Source organism: Gopherus evgoodei, unplaced genomic scaffold (genome assembly GCF_007399415.2).
Source record: "Gopherus evgoodei ecotype Sinaloan lineage unplaced genomic scaffold, rGopEvg1_v1.p scaffold_43_arrow_ctg1, whole genome shotgun sequence".
NCBI classification, from domain to species: Eukaryota; Metazoa; Chordata; order Testudines; family Testudinidae; genus Gopherus; species Gopherus evgoodei.
In genome coordinates, this window is record NW_022060064.1 from 2,021,609 (window position 1) to 2,037,205 (window position 15,597).

The 15,597-nt window shown below is 45.9% G+C and overlaps 1 protein-coding gene across 20 annotated transcripts in view; it reads left to right on the top strand.

Annotated features, from left to right (window-relative positions):
• The window catches only part of LOC115642642 (zinc finger protein 436-like), a 936,374-nt gene that overhangs the window by 915,015 nt on the left and 5,762 nt on the right, over window positions 1-15,597 (top strand). For 17 of the 20 annotated variants that reach the window (XM_030546321.1, XM_030546319.1, XM_030546313.1 and 14 more), the window contains 6 exons: window positions 1,060-1,172; window positions 1,473-1,505; window positions 3,689-3,777; window positions 4,481-4,607; window positions 11,597-11,887; window positions 15,221-15,334. In XM_030546321.1, coding sequence (XP_030402181.1) covers window positions 1,060-1,172; window positions 1,473-1,505; window positions 3,689-3,777; window positions 4,481-4,607; window positions 11,597-11,887; window positions 15,221-15,334 — 767 coding nt within the window. The remainder of the gene's footprint in view (window positions 1-1,059; window positions 1,173-1,472; window positions 1,506-3,688; window positions 3,778-4,480; window positions 4,608-11,596; window positions 11,888-15,220; window positions 15,335-15,597) is intronic. The other 3 variants (XM_030546307.1, XM_030546304.1, XM_030546323.1) reach the window with 3 other exon arrangements.

Consider the following 15,597-nt stretch of genomic DNA (forward strand, 5'->3'; position numbering starts at 1 on the left):
ATTTGTTAAAGTGAGTTGCTGGCCCTCAGCACCTCCCCAGTGTAAACGGAGACAGTGTTGCCTTGCTGGGGCTGCCAGCAGCCTGAAGCCGTAGCTCTGCGAGCGTGAACTCTCCTGTCCCCTGTTAATGTCATGGGGGCGTCAGCTGAAATGGCAGGAGTGTTTCCTGGCTGATCACTCGAGTAGATGGACTGGAGAGAGGGCGGGAGTGAAGCCTTTGTGGGGTGGGACTAGGGGGTTGCTGTAGGGAGGGAAGAACAGAGAGAGACACAAGGACAAGGAAGCGAGAGAGAAATGGAGAAAGGAGGGTGGGAAAGGAAGGGAAACACAGGGAAGAACCAGCAGGGCCCTACAAGGGTGTCCAGGAGGGGGCTGTTTGCCTCCTGAGTGACACTGAGTGTGACAGACAAAGACTTGGCAAAATATTAAGAACTAAAATTTTATTTCCCATCTGAAGGGCAGATTCCCCCCCTTGTTCTTTGTACGTGGGTGTCCCATGGAGAGCAGTGGGTGTTCTGGTGTGAATGGAGCAGGGCGCAGAGTCCTAACCTGATGCCCTGGCCACTGGCCGTAACGGACAGGGCAGTGTGGCCCTCTCTGCCCAGTGAGCTGGATGCGCCAAGGTTACTGCTTCAGCTGAAGAGTTCGGGGGTTTTGGCCTTAAAGGGCCCACGTTCATTCCCTGCTGGAGCCCTGGGCTCTGTCTGCGGCCACTGTCAGCATGTCGGACCTGCCCACTCTTTGGTCTCTGTCTCCTCCCTTTCCACGTAATCCCTGTGCTGGTGCCCCTTGTTACTGCAGTAAACCAGCGTGGGGGGTGACTTTGCCCCCCACAGAACCAGAGCATCCCTGAGAAAGCTCCTGAACAATGTCTCCGTTCCTTGCTCTAGTGTCTCCCCACTTCCCGTCTCTCTGGGGAGCACAGGGCTAAGATGACTCACCCTGACATTGATTGTCTTAGGCTACAAAGCTCAGATCCAGGTTTTGTGAAGTTTGGAGGTTGCTGGGCTTCAGGGTCTGGGGATCAAGCCTATTTCTCACCCCTCCTTTCCCCAACAGGGAGGACGGGATGTTTCGGAAGCCAAAGCCCTCGTTTGCGGAGCTGGAGAAGAGACTCAGTGATTTCTCTCTGAAAAGTGCCATGTTGCAGGAGGTGCTGCTGGGATTCAAAGGTGGATTAGAGTCAGGGGATGGCGTCTCCTCTAGTTAGAGTGACCCTGGCTTTGGGGAAGAGTCGGGGACTCTAGTGATGTCACTGATCCTGGGCTCCATCTCACAGCCCAGCTCAGCGAGTCGCCCTTCCCCGTGGAGCAGCCCTGTGGGGCTGGCTCTGTCTGCAGCGGCTGCGTTATTGGCCTCTGATCTCTGTCACCATCTCGTAGTTAACAGCAGTTCCATTAATAAGCAATGGGGATTTCTCCATGAATGCGAGGGCCTGAATTCTCACCTCTCCCATCTTCTCCTTCCCCTAGAGACACTGCAATGGGAGCTGGGGAGCGACACAGGTACGTGTCTGTCTCTGACTGGCCAGGGTAAGATTTCAGTCCAATAACCATGTTAACAACGGGATTGTAGCCTCCAGCACCTGGAAGCTGTGTAACAATGTGAAGGGGTGGTACTTTGTTCTTGAACTACTATATTTTCAACTGACTTGTCTGTTAAATATTTTAGCTCAACAATGTCACATAAGCATTTAAAGTGTTTTGCAGTTTTTTAGTATACATTAATTTTTTTGCCTTTACTTTCTTTGATTATTGCATTTTTTACTGACTACATTAATTTTAAGAATTTTATTTTGCAGTTTTAATTGCAGTAATATTAATAGTGTTTTTAATTAAGTTTGCGTAGTCTGATTTTAAAGCATTTTTTTAAAAGAATACTAAGGTCTTTGATAACTTTTCCTGTATTTGAGTGACTGCTTGATATTTAAAAAAATATATATAAAGTCTGAGCTTTTTTTAAACATATTTATTTGAAAGTTTGTTAGTGCAGTTAGAGTGTTTTGACTTTTTTAAAAAAATAGACTTTTTTGTTGTGACTCTTTAAATTGGTAATGTATTCACATTTTTAACTTATAATTATTTTAGTGCACTATTTACCTTTTGTAACACAGGTTGTAGCTGATTTTTACACTTTAAAGAAATCAGCTATTAGCATCTAATTTGGTTAAAACAGCAATTCAGTATTTCTTTTTTGCATAACCTGCACTTCTTTAAGAATGCAATGTTTGTTTGATTCTTTTAATTAACTTTTTGGGGTAAATTTTTTTTTATGCTTACATTATGCCTTAAATTAATTTATATTTCTTAGAATGATTTTATTCATTTAAGATAGAATCTTAACTTTTTCCCAATACATTCCTAGCCATCTCAATGATATTTAATTTCTGGGAAACATCCTCAGCAGAATTATTTGAAGGTGTTGCACCAGAGAGTAAAGGCACAGAGGCAGTGGCTTGTGGGAAACAAAGTAAATTTCATTTCTAATCCTGCTCTTAAAAAGAGGGGTCTTTTTAGAAAAATAGTTTAATGTACGAACACTGAGAGACTTTAAGAAAGTCACTAATCACGGGAGCAATGGGTCTCTTTGGAACATATGTTAGCTGACAAGCCCTTAGAGCCTTTCTGAGAAACAGGACAGAACTATGGTCAACATTAAGTGCAAATTAATGATCATGCATCGTGAGGAGAAAGAAGAGGGAATAAAAGTTAAAATATAATGAAAACAAAGCCTCTCAGAAAGGAAATGTAGCAGTGTTGCCATGTCAAGCGTGAGGTGGGAGATGATTTTCTTTCTCCCCCTCCACCCCATCTCTTTTTAAAAGTCCCAAAAGGAATACAAGTGGGTGGCATAATTTATTTTTTATTACTTTGTTTACTAATTAAATCCATGTCCCTAAGGCCAAATTTGGCCTAGGTAACTTCGTTGCCACGTTTTCTTGTTCACCAAGCATAGAGCTTAGTACTGGCCCTGAACGACATCATTAGCCCCCTTTTGTTTGGACTAATTAAACTTTCTGTCGTTGGTTGTCTTGCACCTGTGCATGGCCTTCATGGCTTAAAAAAATGTAACCTACTTTTCATCAACTTGCTGCTAGAGGTTATTGTAAGATCTTATGAACTTTTTGTTTGATTTTTACAGTGAAGTAAGGAAGAGAGTTCAAAATGCAGGTGTTACAGGGGAGATAGCTCAGTGGTTGGAGCATTGACCTGCTAAACCCAGGGTTGTAAGTTCAGTCACTGAGGAGCCACTTAGCAACCTGGGGCAAAATCAGTACTTGGTCCTGCTAGTGAAGGCAGGGGCTGGACTTAATGTCTCTTCCAGTTCTAGGAGATAGGTATATCTTCATTTATTATAATTATTATTTTATTATATTTGTCTCTGTTGACAACGGCTTCCATCTTAATATCACCAGCAAACTTCATTTCATTTACTGCACCAGCACTGGGCAGTCTTTGTCCTGTCCCTGCCTCCGCCTGGTCCCCACCGTTGGGGGAGTTGCCCTCAGGGCTTTAAAGCTAGCACAGTGGATTTAGTGCTGGTAGGAAGGGCTGGGTCTGGGCTGTGGTAAAGTGATGGAATATTTTCCCAGCATGCGAGTCAGACACATTTTGTGCAGGGAGAGGGCTGGAGAAGATCATGATGTGACAGGAACTAACTTCTGAAATCTTGCCGGTTACCCTGACAGGAGACAGAGTAACACCCATCTTTGGCTCCAGATTGTCCCAGCCTCCCACGGGACAGGGAAGGGAACTGGCTGTAGTGGAGTCAGTCCAGGTAGGGATCATTGCGGGGTTGCTAATGGGTTCCTGCTCGGGGGAGAGAGGCAGGAAATACTGAGGGCCTGGGATTTTGGGGGGAGCTCAGTCTGGAGGTGGGAGGGGGGCAGGAAATACCCAGGGTGGAGAAAGGAGGGGGACAAGGCATGTGACAAACTTGCTGGGAATTGTTTAACACAAGTCCTGGATTCCGGGAACAGACCCATGGGGTTTGGGGGAGGAAATTACCCTATTTGTAGAACGGGGCTGGTGGGGGAACCCTGGACAGCGCTGGGGAAATGTATCCGATTCCCAGTGCAAGAACATAGACCTACTGGCCAGAGGCTGCTACAAGATTGGAAGGAGGGGTGGGAGGTTACCCACCAGTGGGGCCTAGAGTAGATAACCCCTCCCCTTCCTTCCAGCTATTAGCAATGGGAAGCCTCTTGGGACTCCTACTGGGGAGCTGACCCTGGAGCCTGCTGGGGGCCCCATCTCCCGCAACAGCCTCTGGCTTGTAGGTGTGTGACGAATGAGAAGACCATTCCCCCTCTCTGCTGCGGGGGTATGAGGAGAACTCTTTCTCCCCTCTTATTTTGTCTCCTGGCTGCTCTGAGGGTGGGAATCTGCTGACTGACCCTGCCAGAGCTTCCATTTGATTGGCTCCTCTACCTCCATGAGTGGGGCAGCAGGTACCGAGTGTTGGACACTTTCTCTTTCAGGGGCCGGTGACCTTCGAGGAGGTGGCTGTGTATTTCACCAGGGAAGAGTGGACTCTGCTAGACCACCGTCAAAGAGCCCTCTGCAGAGACGTCATGCAGGAGAACTATGAGAATGTGACCTCGCTGGGTAAGGATTCCTGTCCCCTCTGTTCTTAGAAGGGGAAATGAAAAGTTAAGGTTCACGCCACCACCACAATGCCACCTTTACTCTGCCCTGTCTCAGCAACAGCCCATTGAGAGCTCAGGGTTCATGTGCACCTCCCTTCATATCACAGTCATAGCTCTGCCAAACTGCTCCAACTACTCCACCATCCAGTTACAGATACAGCTGACCCAGCGCACACGGCTGGATGCATGCGGATAGATGCTGAGATTCCCATCTCTGAACACAACACAGACAGTGGCACATTCTTAGTCCTTCATAGCTATTGTAGAATCATAGATTTTTATGGCCAGAAAGGGCTATTAGGTCATCTAGTCTGACTTCCTATATAACACAGGTCATAGAATTTCATCCAGTTACTGCTGAACTGAGCTGAATGTCTTGTGTTGGACTCAGTCCTCCCCCAGAAAGGCATCCACTCTGACTCGATGACTTCAGGAAATGGAGAGACCTCCACTTCCTTTATTACTTTGTTAACCTTTGCACCAGCCTTACTGAACCATTCCCAGCGGCTAGAGCCAACTGCAGGACCAGGGGCAGAGTTAAGGTTGCATTTTAGGGGTGGTGTGTATATTAACTCTTCCTTTTCTGGTTTTCAGAGGTTTAAGGGTAGCCACCACCCACCTAGTGGAAAAGCATGAAGTAGAACTGGCCAACCTCTACTCTGTATTTATGTAGGTTATGGACATTTGATTTCCTTATTTTTAATAGACTTTTTCGGTACTCTGTCTGCATGAGAGATTTTACCAGCATAATTATGTCAATTAAGGAGTGTTTTTTGGCACCCCTAACAAACAGAGCTATGCTGACAAAACTTTGCAGCTCAGAAGAGGCCAGATTCTGCAAGTGGATTTTAAAACACTTTAAAACATTGCTCTCAGCCCTGAAATTTTGGAATCAGGGGAAAACATCTAAGAGGAACTCCTTCAGAATGCAAGCAAAATGCACAATACATATAGCCTGAAAGTTAGCAGTGGTAGGTCTCTGACTCAGAGGCAGTGGCCACAGCTTGTCCTCTTGACCCAACCAACCAATGACTGTGAGAGCAGTGTGAGGTTCCTATTCAGGCGTTCTTAGAGGGTGGGAGGGAAGGAGAGCAGGGAGGAGTGGGGTGAGAGAAAATGATGGGAAAGTTAGTGCTTGTGGGTTGCCACAAGGTAGGGCAGGCTGAGTGTAGTGGGAGGAAAGGAATAGGTATGTGAAAGATTAGACTAGAGGGAATCAGGGAGGGATGGGTACCATGGAAGGAAGAGAAGGTGAGGAATCAGAGACAGAATCTCCTGAGAACAGGTAGTGTGGTGGGTTGGGGGAGTGGGAGCCTGGGAATGGAGAAAGGGGTGGAGGTCCCAGCAGTGGTGCTGTTGGAGGGGGAGGATTGGGTAGGAGATCTGGGATACTTGGAAGTGGAAAAGACTGAGGATAGTGTGAAGGGGATGGGGAGTGTTTGCTCCAAGGAGCAGGAAGGATCTGGTGGCAGTGGGAAGGGAAGGTTTCAGGGAGGCAGATATTTGGGGCCCTCCACTGAGAATGCTTTTGCCATAGTCTCTAATGACCTCTCCCTAAGCAAAGCTCAGAACCAGTGCTCCACCCTTATTCTTCTTGACCTGTCAGCCACCTTTAATACCACTGACCATGGTCGTCGTCTTGACATCTTGTCTTCTTTCTGGCTCTCCTACCTCTGTGACCACTTCTTCAGCGTGTCCTTAGAAAGATCCTCCTCAACCCCACTCCAGTTTTCTGTGTGGGTTCTATAGGGCTCAGTCCTTGGTCACTTCCTCTGCACTTTATCTCTGGGATACCTTCCCCCCCAGACACAAATTCAGCTACTGTCCATATGCTGATGAATCCCAGATCTACCGCCCTACTCCAGACCTGTCTCCTTCTGTCCAAACTGAAATCTCCGTCTCCCTCTGATGCCTCCTTGTGGATGGCTAGCCAACAACTCAAGCTCAACAGCTCAAATGTTGATAACAGAGCTCTTAATCCCCCAAACCAGCCCCCTACCTCCTTTCTTACTGTTCAGCCAAGAATAAGCTGATGGAATCTCAGAGCCTCTGGCAATATTTGCAAACTCAGATGACAGGAGAGGTCCCAGAAGATTGGAGAAGGGTTAACATAGTGCCCATCTTTACAAAGGGGAAAAAGGAGGAGCTGGGGAACTATAGACTAGTCAGCCTGACCTTGATACCAGGAAAGCTACTAGAGCAATGTATTAAACATTCAGTTTGCGAATACCCAGAGGATGAAGGGGTAATCGATAGCAGCCAGCATGGATTTACTAAGAACATAGCATGACAAACCAGCTTGATATCCTTCTTTGATAGGGTAACTGGTTTGGTGGCTAAAATAGGCCTGGACTTCAAAAAGATTTTTGACCCAGTCCCATGAGTAAGCTGGAGAAATGCGGGCTCAAAGGAACTCCCATTAAGTGGAGATATAATTGGTTACACAACCGCAAGCAAAGAATAACTATTATTGGAATGATGTCAGATTGGAGGGATTTCTCAAATGGGGTTTCATAGGGATCTATTTTGGGTCTGGTGTTATTTATCCTCTTCATTAACAACCTGGATGTAGGAATAGAGAGCATACCGATCAAATTTGCAGAGGACGCAAAGCGGGAGGGAGAGGGGGGTTGTCAACACCTCGAAGGACAGAGCAAAACTTCAAACAGATCGTGATAAATTGGCGAAATGGGCTATAGACAACAATGAAACTGAACAAAGACAAGTGTAAGGTGCTACACTTGGGGAAGAAAAGCCTAATGCACAAATATGGAATGGAGGATAACTGATATGGCAGCAGCACCGCTGAGAAGGATCTGGGAGTTGTGGTGGATCACAACCTCAACATGAAGTCAACAGTGTGATGATGCTGCCAAAAGAAGCAAATACATTAAGAGAAGCATAGCGTGCAAATCACAGGTGGTGATAGTACTGCTTTACTCAGCGCTGGTTAGGCCTCAGGGGGACTCCTGCGTCCAGTTTGGGTCACCAGTGACTAGACAGGATGTAGAGAAACTGGAATGAATCCAGAGGCAAGTGACAAAGATGATTAAAGGGGTGGAATGCAAACCAGTGAGCAAAGGCTCATGGAACTGGGTGTTTACACTTTGGAAAAAAGAGTTAATGGGGGGGGGATATGACAGCGATCTTCAAGTACTCGAAAGGCTGTGTGAGCGTGTGTAGCCATCCCTCCTCATCTGTCTCTGAGGGAGACCAGGCCTCCTCGCTGTCGTGCTCCTAGCACTGCTATCAGTTAAGGGGGAGTTAGCCATCTTCAAAGCTCAGGCCACTTGATCGAGGCTGAGAAATAGCAAGTCTAGGACGCCTGACCCTCAGGCATGACTGGGCACTGACAGTCAGCGCTTTGGCCTGCATCAGGGCAGAGCTGCAAAGTCTCCAAGTCCAGGCCCTCAGGCAGGGTGGGGCAGCAAACAATGAGGGGCTTTGCCCAGGGCAAGCACCAAACAGTCTAGGGCTCAGGCAAAGGAAGCACCAAACAGTCTAGCGTCCTAGCTTGGCGGCCGGTCAATCAACACAGGCCTCCTGGCCGAAGGTGGGGTGGCAGGAGGTAGGGGAACCCTGGCCCACCTGACTCCACCAGGTCCCAGCCCCAGGCCCTAACAGTAGCAGTGTAATCCGCCACTGGATCAGTGGGGATCCACTCACAACACACTGACTTAGTGTCAGGCCAACACTCAGCCAGATGATGGTCTAATTTCCCTGAGCGACTTCCTACAATCCCCAGGGTTTGGTGCCTCTGGCCTCCATTTCCCAGGGTCAGTGGTCTGTGACAGCCACATCAGCTCTTTGGTACCTCGACTGGCTGGTGACCCTGGAAGCTTTGGCCAGTCCTTTGGCATCTGCCCCAGCAGGTCCTTGGTGTCCCTCTCCGGCAGCGGGTGATGTGTCTGTCTCTCACAGCAGCTCCAGCCCAACTGAGCTGCAGGGCCCCCTCCTTTTGTACTTCTGCTTCCTGTCCTGTCCCTCAGCTTCCAGAGGGGTGGAGGTGGCTTTCCTGGCTCTATCGCCCAAGGGGCCAGTTGTGGTCCCTGCTGGTCTTCCCTGCTACAGGCTGCCATACAAAGGATGGAGAACAGTTCTTCTGTCTTGTCAGAGAGGGCAGGACAAGAGGCAGTGGGTTCAAACTACAGCACAGCAGATTTAGATTAAATCTCAGGAAAAAACTTGCTAACTGGAAGAACAGTAGGAGAATGGAACAGATGCCTCGGGAGGTGGTGGAAGGCTATTCGCTGGAGGTTTTCAAAAGGAGGCTGGCTTAGTCGCAGCAAATCCTGCACCTTGGCAGGGGGTTAGACTAGATGACCTTTGTGGTCCCTTTTAACTCTGTGGTTCTAAGGGTAACCAGGGTTTGCCCTTGGAAAAAGTTAAAGCGAGTGTGTCGCCCATTAAGGGTATGTCTGCACTGCGTCTGGAAGCTGCCTCCCAGGCAGAGTCCATGCTGACTCACTACAGATAATGGTGCAGGCGCTGTCGGTTGGACTGTATCTTGAGTTCTAAAGCCAGGGGTTGGGGGGGGAGGGCTAGATGGTCTGAGCTCCAAGCAGAGCCCTAATGTCAGAACAATGTCTCCACAGCCATTTTTAATGCACCAGTGTGAGACCAGCCTGGAAAGCGGCCGACTCCCTGATGCACCTTAGACGTGCCCTAAAGAGGATGGTCCCAAGGGAGACTGTATGAAGGTTGGGTCACCTAACTCCCTGTCAATCCATGACCCAGTCTCGTCCCTTGGCATCCTGTCACTGTGCCTTAGTGGGTCACAACTGAGGATGCCAAATTCAGGACGAACTGCTGAGAAATAGGGCAAACACATCCCCAAACTGGTGAATATTCTTTTATAAGTTTCAGAGGAGCAGCCGTGTTAGTCTGCAAAAAGAACAGGAGAATTTGTGGCACCTAAGAGACTAACAAATTTATTTGAGTATAAGCTTGCATCCAATAAAGTAGGCTGTAACCCACAAAAGCTTATGCTCAGATAAATTTGTTAGTCTCTAAGGTGCCACAAGTACTCCTGTTCTTTTATAAGATAGACCAAACCAGCCACAAAAGTAAACTCCTGTTTCACCACACTGGCTAACAATAAAAGATAAAGGCAGTTTTCTCAGGCATTCTGGTTCTTATAACACCATCAAACACACTAGATTCAGAGATGAGTGGTTCTTTACAACCAGTGTCATTAAATAACAGTTTCTTCTGCTCCCAAAGGGCCAGCCACTCCCAGGTCACTATACAACTTAGATCTTACCCAAAAATCACGCTGGTGCCAATCCTTCAGTATCTAAAATCTAAAGGTTTATTCATAAAAAGAAAGAAAGGGGAGAGTTAAAATTGGCTGAGGGAATCAGTTACATCTAGTAATGGGAAAGTTCTTGGTTCAGGCTTGTAGCAGTGATGGAATAAACTGTTGGCTTAAGTCAAGTCTCTGGAGTACATCACCTTCTGGGATGGGTCAGTCAGTCCTTTGTTCAGAGCTTCAGTCTGTAGCAAAGTTCCTCCAGAGGTAAGAAGCAGGACTGAAGACAAAGTGGAGCTGTTTCCAGGGCCTTTTATAGCTTTTGCCATGTGGAGGGCATCCCATGGTTCTTACTGTGGAAAATTACAGTAACCGGATGGAGTTTGGAGTTACATGGGCAAGTCACATGTTATGCCCAATTTCCCTCAGTCATTGAAAGAAGCCATTACCTGCTTTCCAGACAGCACATTTACATGACAGTCTACTCAGTCTAGATGGGTTTCTCCCATGGTCCATTGTCAACCAAGTGTGTCTTGATCAACCACTTAATTTGAACAGTCCCTCCAAGATGTGCTAGCTAGCTGCCTTGTGGGTGTTACCCTGTTATGCGTATAAGAAGCACATGGGATCTTTTTCAGGGGAAAAGGCAATACACCACATTTACTGAAGATACAACAATTTGTGTATGCATTCAATCACACACACATACACTGTCCCGCCAGTCGATGTTACACTTAGCAGTCTGGAGTGCAGATTAATCTAGTGGCCAGCTAGGTTGATCATGGGTAGGAGGAGTCGGGTTCCATTGGTCATGACACGATGCTCTGGGGAAGTCTTGGCAGGATGAACCTGAAGTTTCATGGCAAGGCACACTGGCTATATACTGATTTTCCTTCATTGGGACCAATGAGTTTTGCACCGTCATGCTGTAATCAATTGTTGTTTGATGAGTGCTTGTTTTCTTAAATTGTCCTTCTCATCCTTTATCTTGTTCTTTCATCTAGTGCCTCAGGGAGTTCTCCCAGGCTGGTTTAGATCCCAGCTATCTTGTCCCTATTGATAAGTGCCTGTCTCATCTTTAGAGTCATCAGTCTGCCCTCCTCTGACATTTCAATAGGGGCGTGTTGCAGCCTCCTGGCGCCCTTACGTCTACTTCCGGTTCCTCCCTCGTACATATGGTTCAGCGATGGCCTTCACACATATCTCTTAACACACACATTCCTTGTTCACACACAAAACAGAATTAATTTACACACAACATTTTGAACAAGAACATCAAATTGCAATGGAAAAGAAAACAATCATGTCTTTCTTTTACTTATTTTACAATGCTAAACCTACAACAAATTGGTGACCCTCAAAGGCCTGTTACTGCCTTGAAATCAGTCCAGACACAGATTCTGGCTGATGTATCTCTATCCATTGGCCCATTAGGCCGTTCCTTTCTGTTGTTCAAAAATGGTGGCTGGCAGGATATGATCAGATCATACACCAATACATTTAATACATGCTACATTCTTATTCTGTATCCTTCATTCTAAATTATATAAAATACCAACATAAAATCCTACCACTACATTTGGGGGAAGAGTTTGGGGGAGTTCAGTTCCTGATTTTTATTTGACCTGTCTTCAGCACTCTTTTTAGTTTGTTCTTCCCCTTTCCATCCCTGTTTGAGGTTTCTGTCTCTATCACAGCAGGTGATGCAATGACATGTGAGAAAGAGGAGCAGAATTCTCAGCCTGAAAATGTTGAGCAAGTGGATAAACACAGAGCATTATCACAAAGATCGAAAAGGAATGTGTGCAGGAGTCATGAGCATGGAAACTCCTGTGAGATTCAGCACAGACCAGAAAGAGAGCAGGGAAACCAACCAGGGGAGAGAATAGGTAAATGTATTTCCTATCGGGGAACTCAGACGGACCTCAACGAAACCACAACACAGCAGGAAATCCTCATGGGAAAGAGAAAAAATACATGCACTGAAGGTGGGAAAAATGTATGTGACTACTCAGTCCTTATAAAACATCAGAGAATCCACATAGGAGAGAGGCCCTTTGAATGCCGAAAGTGTGGGAAAAGTTTCAATCGCAGCTCGCACCTTATTAGGCATCAGATAATCCACACAAGAGAAAGGCCCTATAAATGCAGTGATTGTGGGAAAAGCTTCACTCAGAGCTCAGCCCTTTCTGAACATCACAAAATCCACACAGGGGAGAGGCTCTATGAATGCAGTGCATGTGGGAAAACCTCTTGGCTCTCAACTCATGTTAGCCATCAGAGAATCTGCCAGGGAGAGCAACACCATAAAAACTTCTAGGGCTATCAATACTTTACTTTTCCTTATTCCCACATAGTAACTTTTTGAAGCTGTTTGAACTGTTTGCAGTACTGTTATCCCTCTGTTTGTCCAGATGAGTGGCCCATTTTTGCCTTTTTGCAGTTTGCTCTGTTTTGAGGTGGATCCATTTGTCCTTTCTATCAGTTCCATTGTCTCATGAGTAATTCAAGTGTGCCCTTCCAGTCAGGAACCAGGGAGCATCACATTTATACCATCCCTCCTATTTCAAAGTTATTGTTAGAGTCACCAGTGATGCAGATTGTATCATTGCCAGGTGTTCTCATGTTGCTCTGGGTTGTGCTGGAGAGCAGTTATCATGGGAACTTTTCAAATTATCTGTAAATGAAGAGGAGCAAGGGCAGGAAAAAAAGTGTCATTTCAGCCTCTGTGACACCGGAAGGTTACGGGGCAACTCAGAGATTCCCTCCTTCCCCTTCACTACAGAACTGATACCTTTTATCTTCATCACATTCTATCCATCCACTTATCAAAGTGTCCTGTGATGAAGCATTCTCCATTGTCTGTGCCTGGAGATGATGGTTTGACTTCTTTAATCCTGTATCAGAGTCGCTATGAATGGAGATGTACGTGTCAAAGACCTGGAAGGAGAATTCAAATGGATCCCAAATGCAGTGTGATCATTTGGAGTTTAAATCCTAGGTTCCATCTATTGGTAAAGCCCGTTCTGGGAAGATGGCTGTTTTGTCCCCCATTATGTGACATTAACCACAGTGCAATCTGGATTGTTCAACAACTGTGTCACCTCAGTTCCCCAAGCTGGGATGACTTTTACACTGCTCTACTGTGAGAAAAGCCACTCCAGGGCAGTTAACACACAGTGTCCAGCGTGTAACTCACTCCCAGCTACACAGTATTGAGTGCTGCTAGTCAGCGGCTCACGAATGACAGTATAACACAGGAGAACTCCAGAAAATTCTCTGTCCCAGGCTTCCCCAGAAATGTGCATCTTGCACTGTCCAGCACACTCCTGAATATCGTAAGCTCATATGAAATCTGTTGTTTCATCAGTGGAGAATGACATGCACCAGCCTTGTTATACTAAATAGAGTTTCCAGCAGACTTTAATCCAAAGACACTGGTTACATAAAACAATGAAACAAAATTGTTAACTACCGGGGGCGGGGGAAAAAAAGATTTGACGTGACCACACGTAATGAGGCACAAAAGTCAGAATTGTTTACAAAAGAAATGCAAGGTAAAACGCAGAGTAACGTCTAACTTAACAAGCTAAAATGGATTCAAAGCAAATGTTTCTCTCACCATATGCTGAGACAGGCTGGCTTTCCTTTCAGCCAGGACTTCCCCTAACCCACATGCTGCCCAAGTTCAGGTGTCATGAGCAGAGGGAAAGAGGAGAGAGAATCTCAAGCATTTTCCTCACCTCTTTATAATTCAGTCCTTTGTACTAGAAACAACTTCAGTTCTCAGCTATGTCATGGTGACAGGCTGTCTGTCTTGTAGATATGAGCCTCAAGTGGTCCCTGTGATGGAATGTAAATGTCTTCTTCACACCTTCCCCCTGCCAGAGAATGGCTATTTGACCAGCTGTTTGCCTTGATGTCTCCGAGGAACTGGTGGTCTGTGGGTTTTCCCCAGAATTGTAACTTTCAGTAATATCATACTGTAAAATTTGATAACTTTACATACAATGTTGCTATACATTTTAACAGGAGGATAATATTCAGTAGATTGAGTTTTCAAATGATACCTCACAAGCCATACTGTGTACATAATTGATCATAATTTTCTAGAAGAATGAACATAGGGGTACAGACTTGCAGTGTCTGTCTGTCTGCATGTTCCTAGCAGATATGTGGGTATTTCAATCCCTCATAAGCAGAGTGTTTGGCATCTTCGAGGTCCTGTAAATTTGGTCCTAGGAATTCACTAGTTTACTAAGTGTGACACTTTGTGGAATTGTGAGACACTTAATATTATTTTATTATGAATACCAATATGATAAGATTGCAGTGAATCATGCTAGATATGCCATGCCAGGTGTCAGTGAAAATATTATGATTTTCCAAGTATGATAATCTTGTTTCTATGTTTGTATCACCTTTGTATTGTGAGTTATAGATTTGTAGAGTATATCTGTATTTCTAGACTTGTGCAGCATTTCTAGATGACATCCCCAGACATATTGGTGTCAGCACTGAGTAGCCTGTTTGATGTCCCATTCAGGGTCATCAGCTGTACAATGAGCCCATGAAAAGGCCCAAGGGGATACACCTATTGAGTCAGCAAGACATGCCAGGGTTTGCCTGTGTACTGAGAACTTCAAGGCTTTTCCATGCCACGTGCTGTGAAGCTTGTGTTTAGGACACAGGAAGTACAAGCCACATGGCAAAAGGAATGTAAAGGGCAGCTGCATCATCTCCATTTTGTCTTCAATCTCCCTTCCTACCTCTGGAGCAACTTCTTTGCAAACTGAAGCCTCCCATTCAACTTCTTTCTCTCTTTTTCTTTCTTTCATTTAAACCTTTAGTTTAGATGCTAAAGGATTGGCTGGCAGTGTGGTATTTTGGGTAAGATGCAAACCGGTAGTGACCTGGTACTGAGACTGACCCTTTTGGGTCAGAAGACCACTTTGTCTATGCATGCAGAGTTTTTGAATAACCTCTCACTGTACTTGGACCTAGGTGCTGATTAGGAGTCAGAGAACTGGGATGCAATAATGGGGGCCGTGTGATTTCTTTTTTCAGCTTCTCGATAACCCGTGTCGGGAATCAGAAACACAATTTGTGACTGGTCAGTGAGTTTAACTTCAGTGTTGACCACCAGTTTTAGGAGCATCTGCTCTCTCTTTTTCAGCCTGCCCTGACCTTGGCTTTTTCAGTGAGGACTGCCCCAGGCACACCAGGTCACACTAAGCACTGAAGTTAAATTAATAGAATGTTGTTTATGACCGAGTCTTATGAAATCTACTGAACTTCTTTGTTTTCTTTCATTTGAGCAGGGTTTCTAGTTTCCAAACCTAATATGATGTCCCAGCTGGAACAGGGGGAAGAGCCATGGGTCCCAGACCTCCAGGGTTCAGAGGAAAGAGAGATCCTAAAAGTTTCCTGCACAGGTGAGGAAACATTAAAGCAATTCAGAATCTGTAAGTGCCTGAAGGAAACATCTGATATGCCCAACAAAGCCCTTGGGATGTCTCTCAGTTCATTATTGTCCCTAGCAGGGGTCATAAACTCCTGGTAAATATAGTTCATGGCTTCCTGTAGATGCTAGCAGACACCGGGCAGTAACTTCCTCCCTTTCCCATGTGAATTTGGAGGGGAAGTGAAGGCTGAATTCATCCCCCTCCTCTCTCCTATTTGGGGGAAGAGTTTGGGG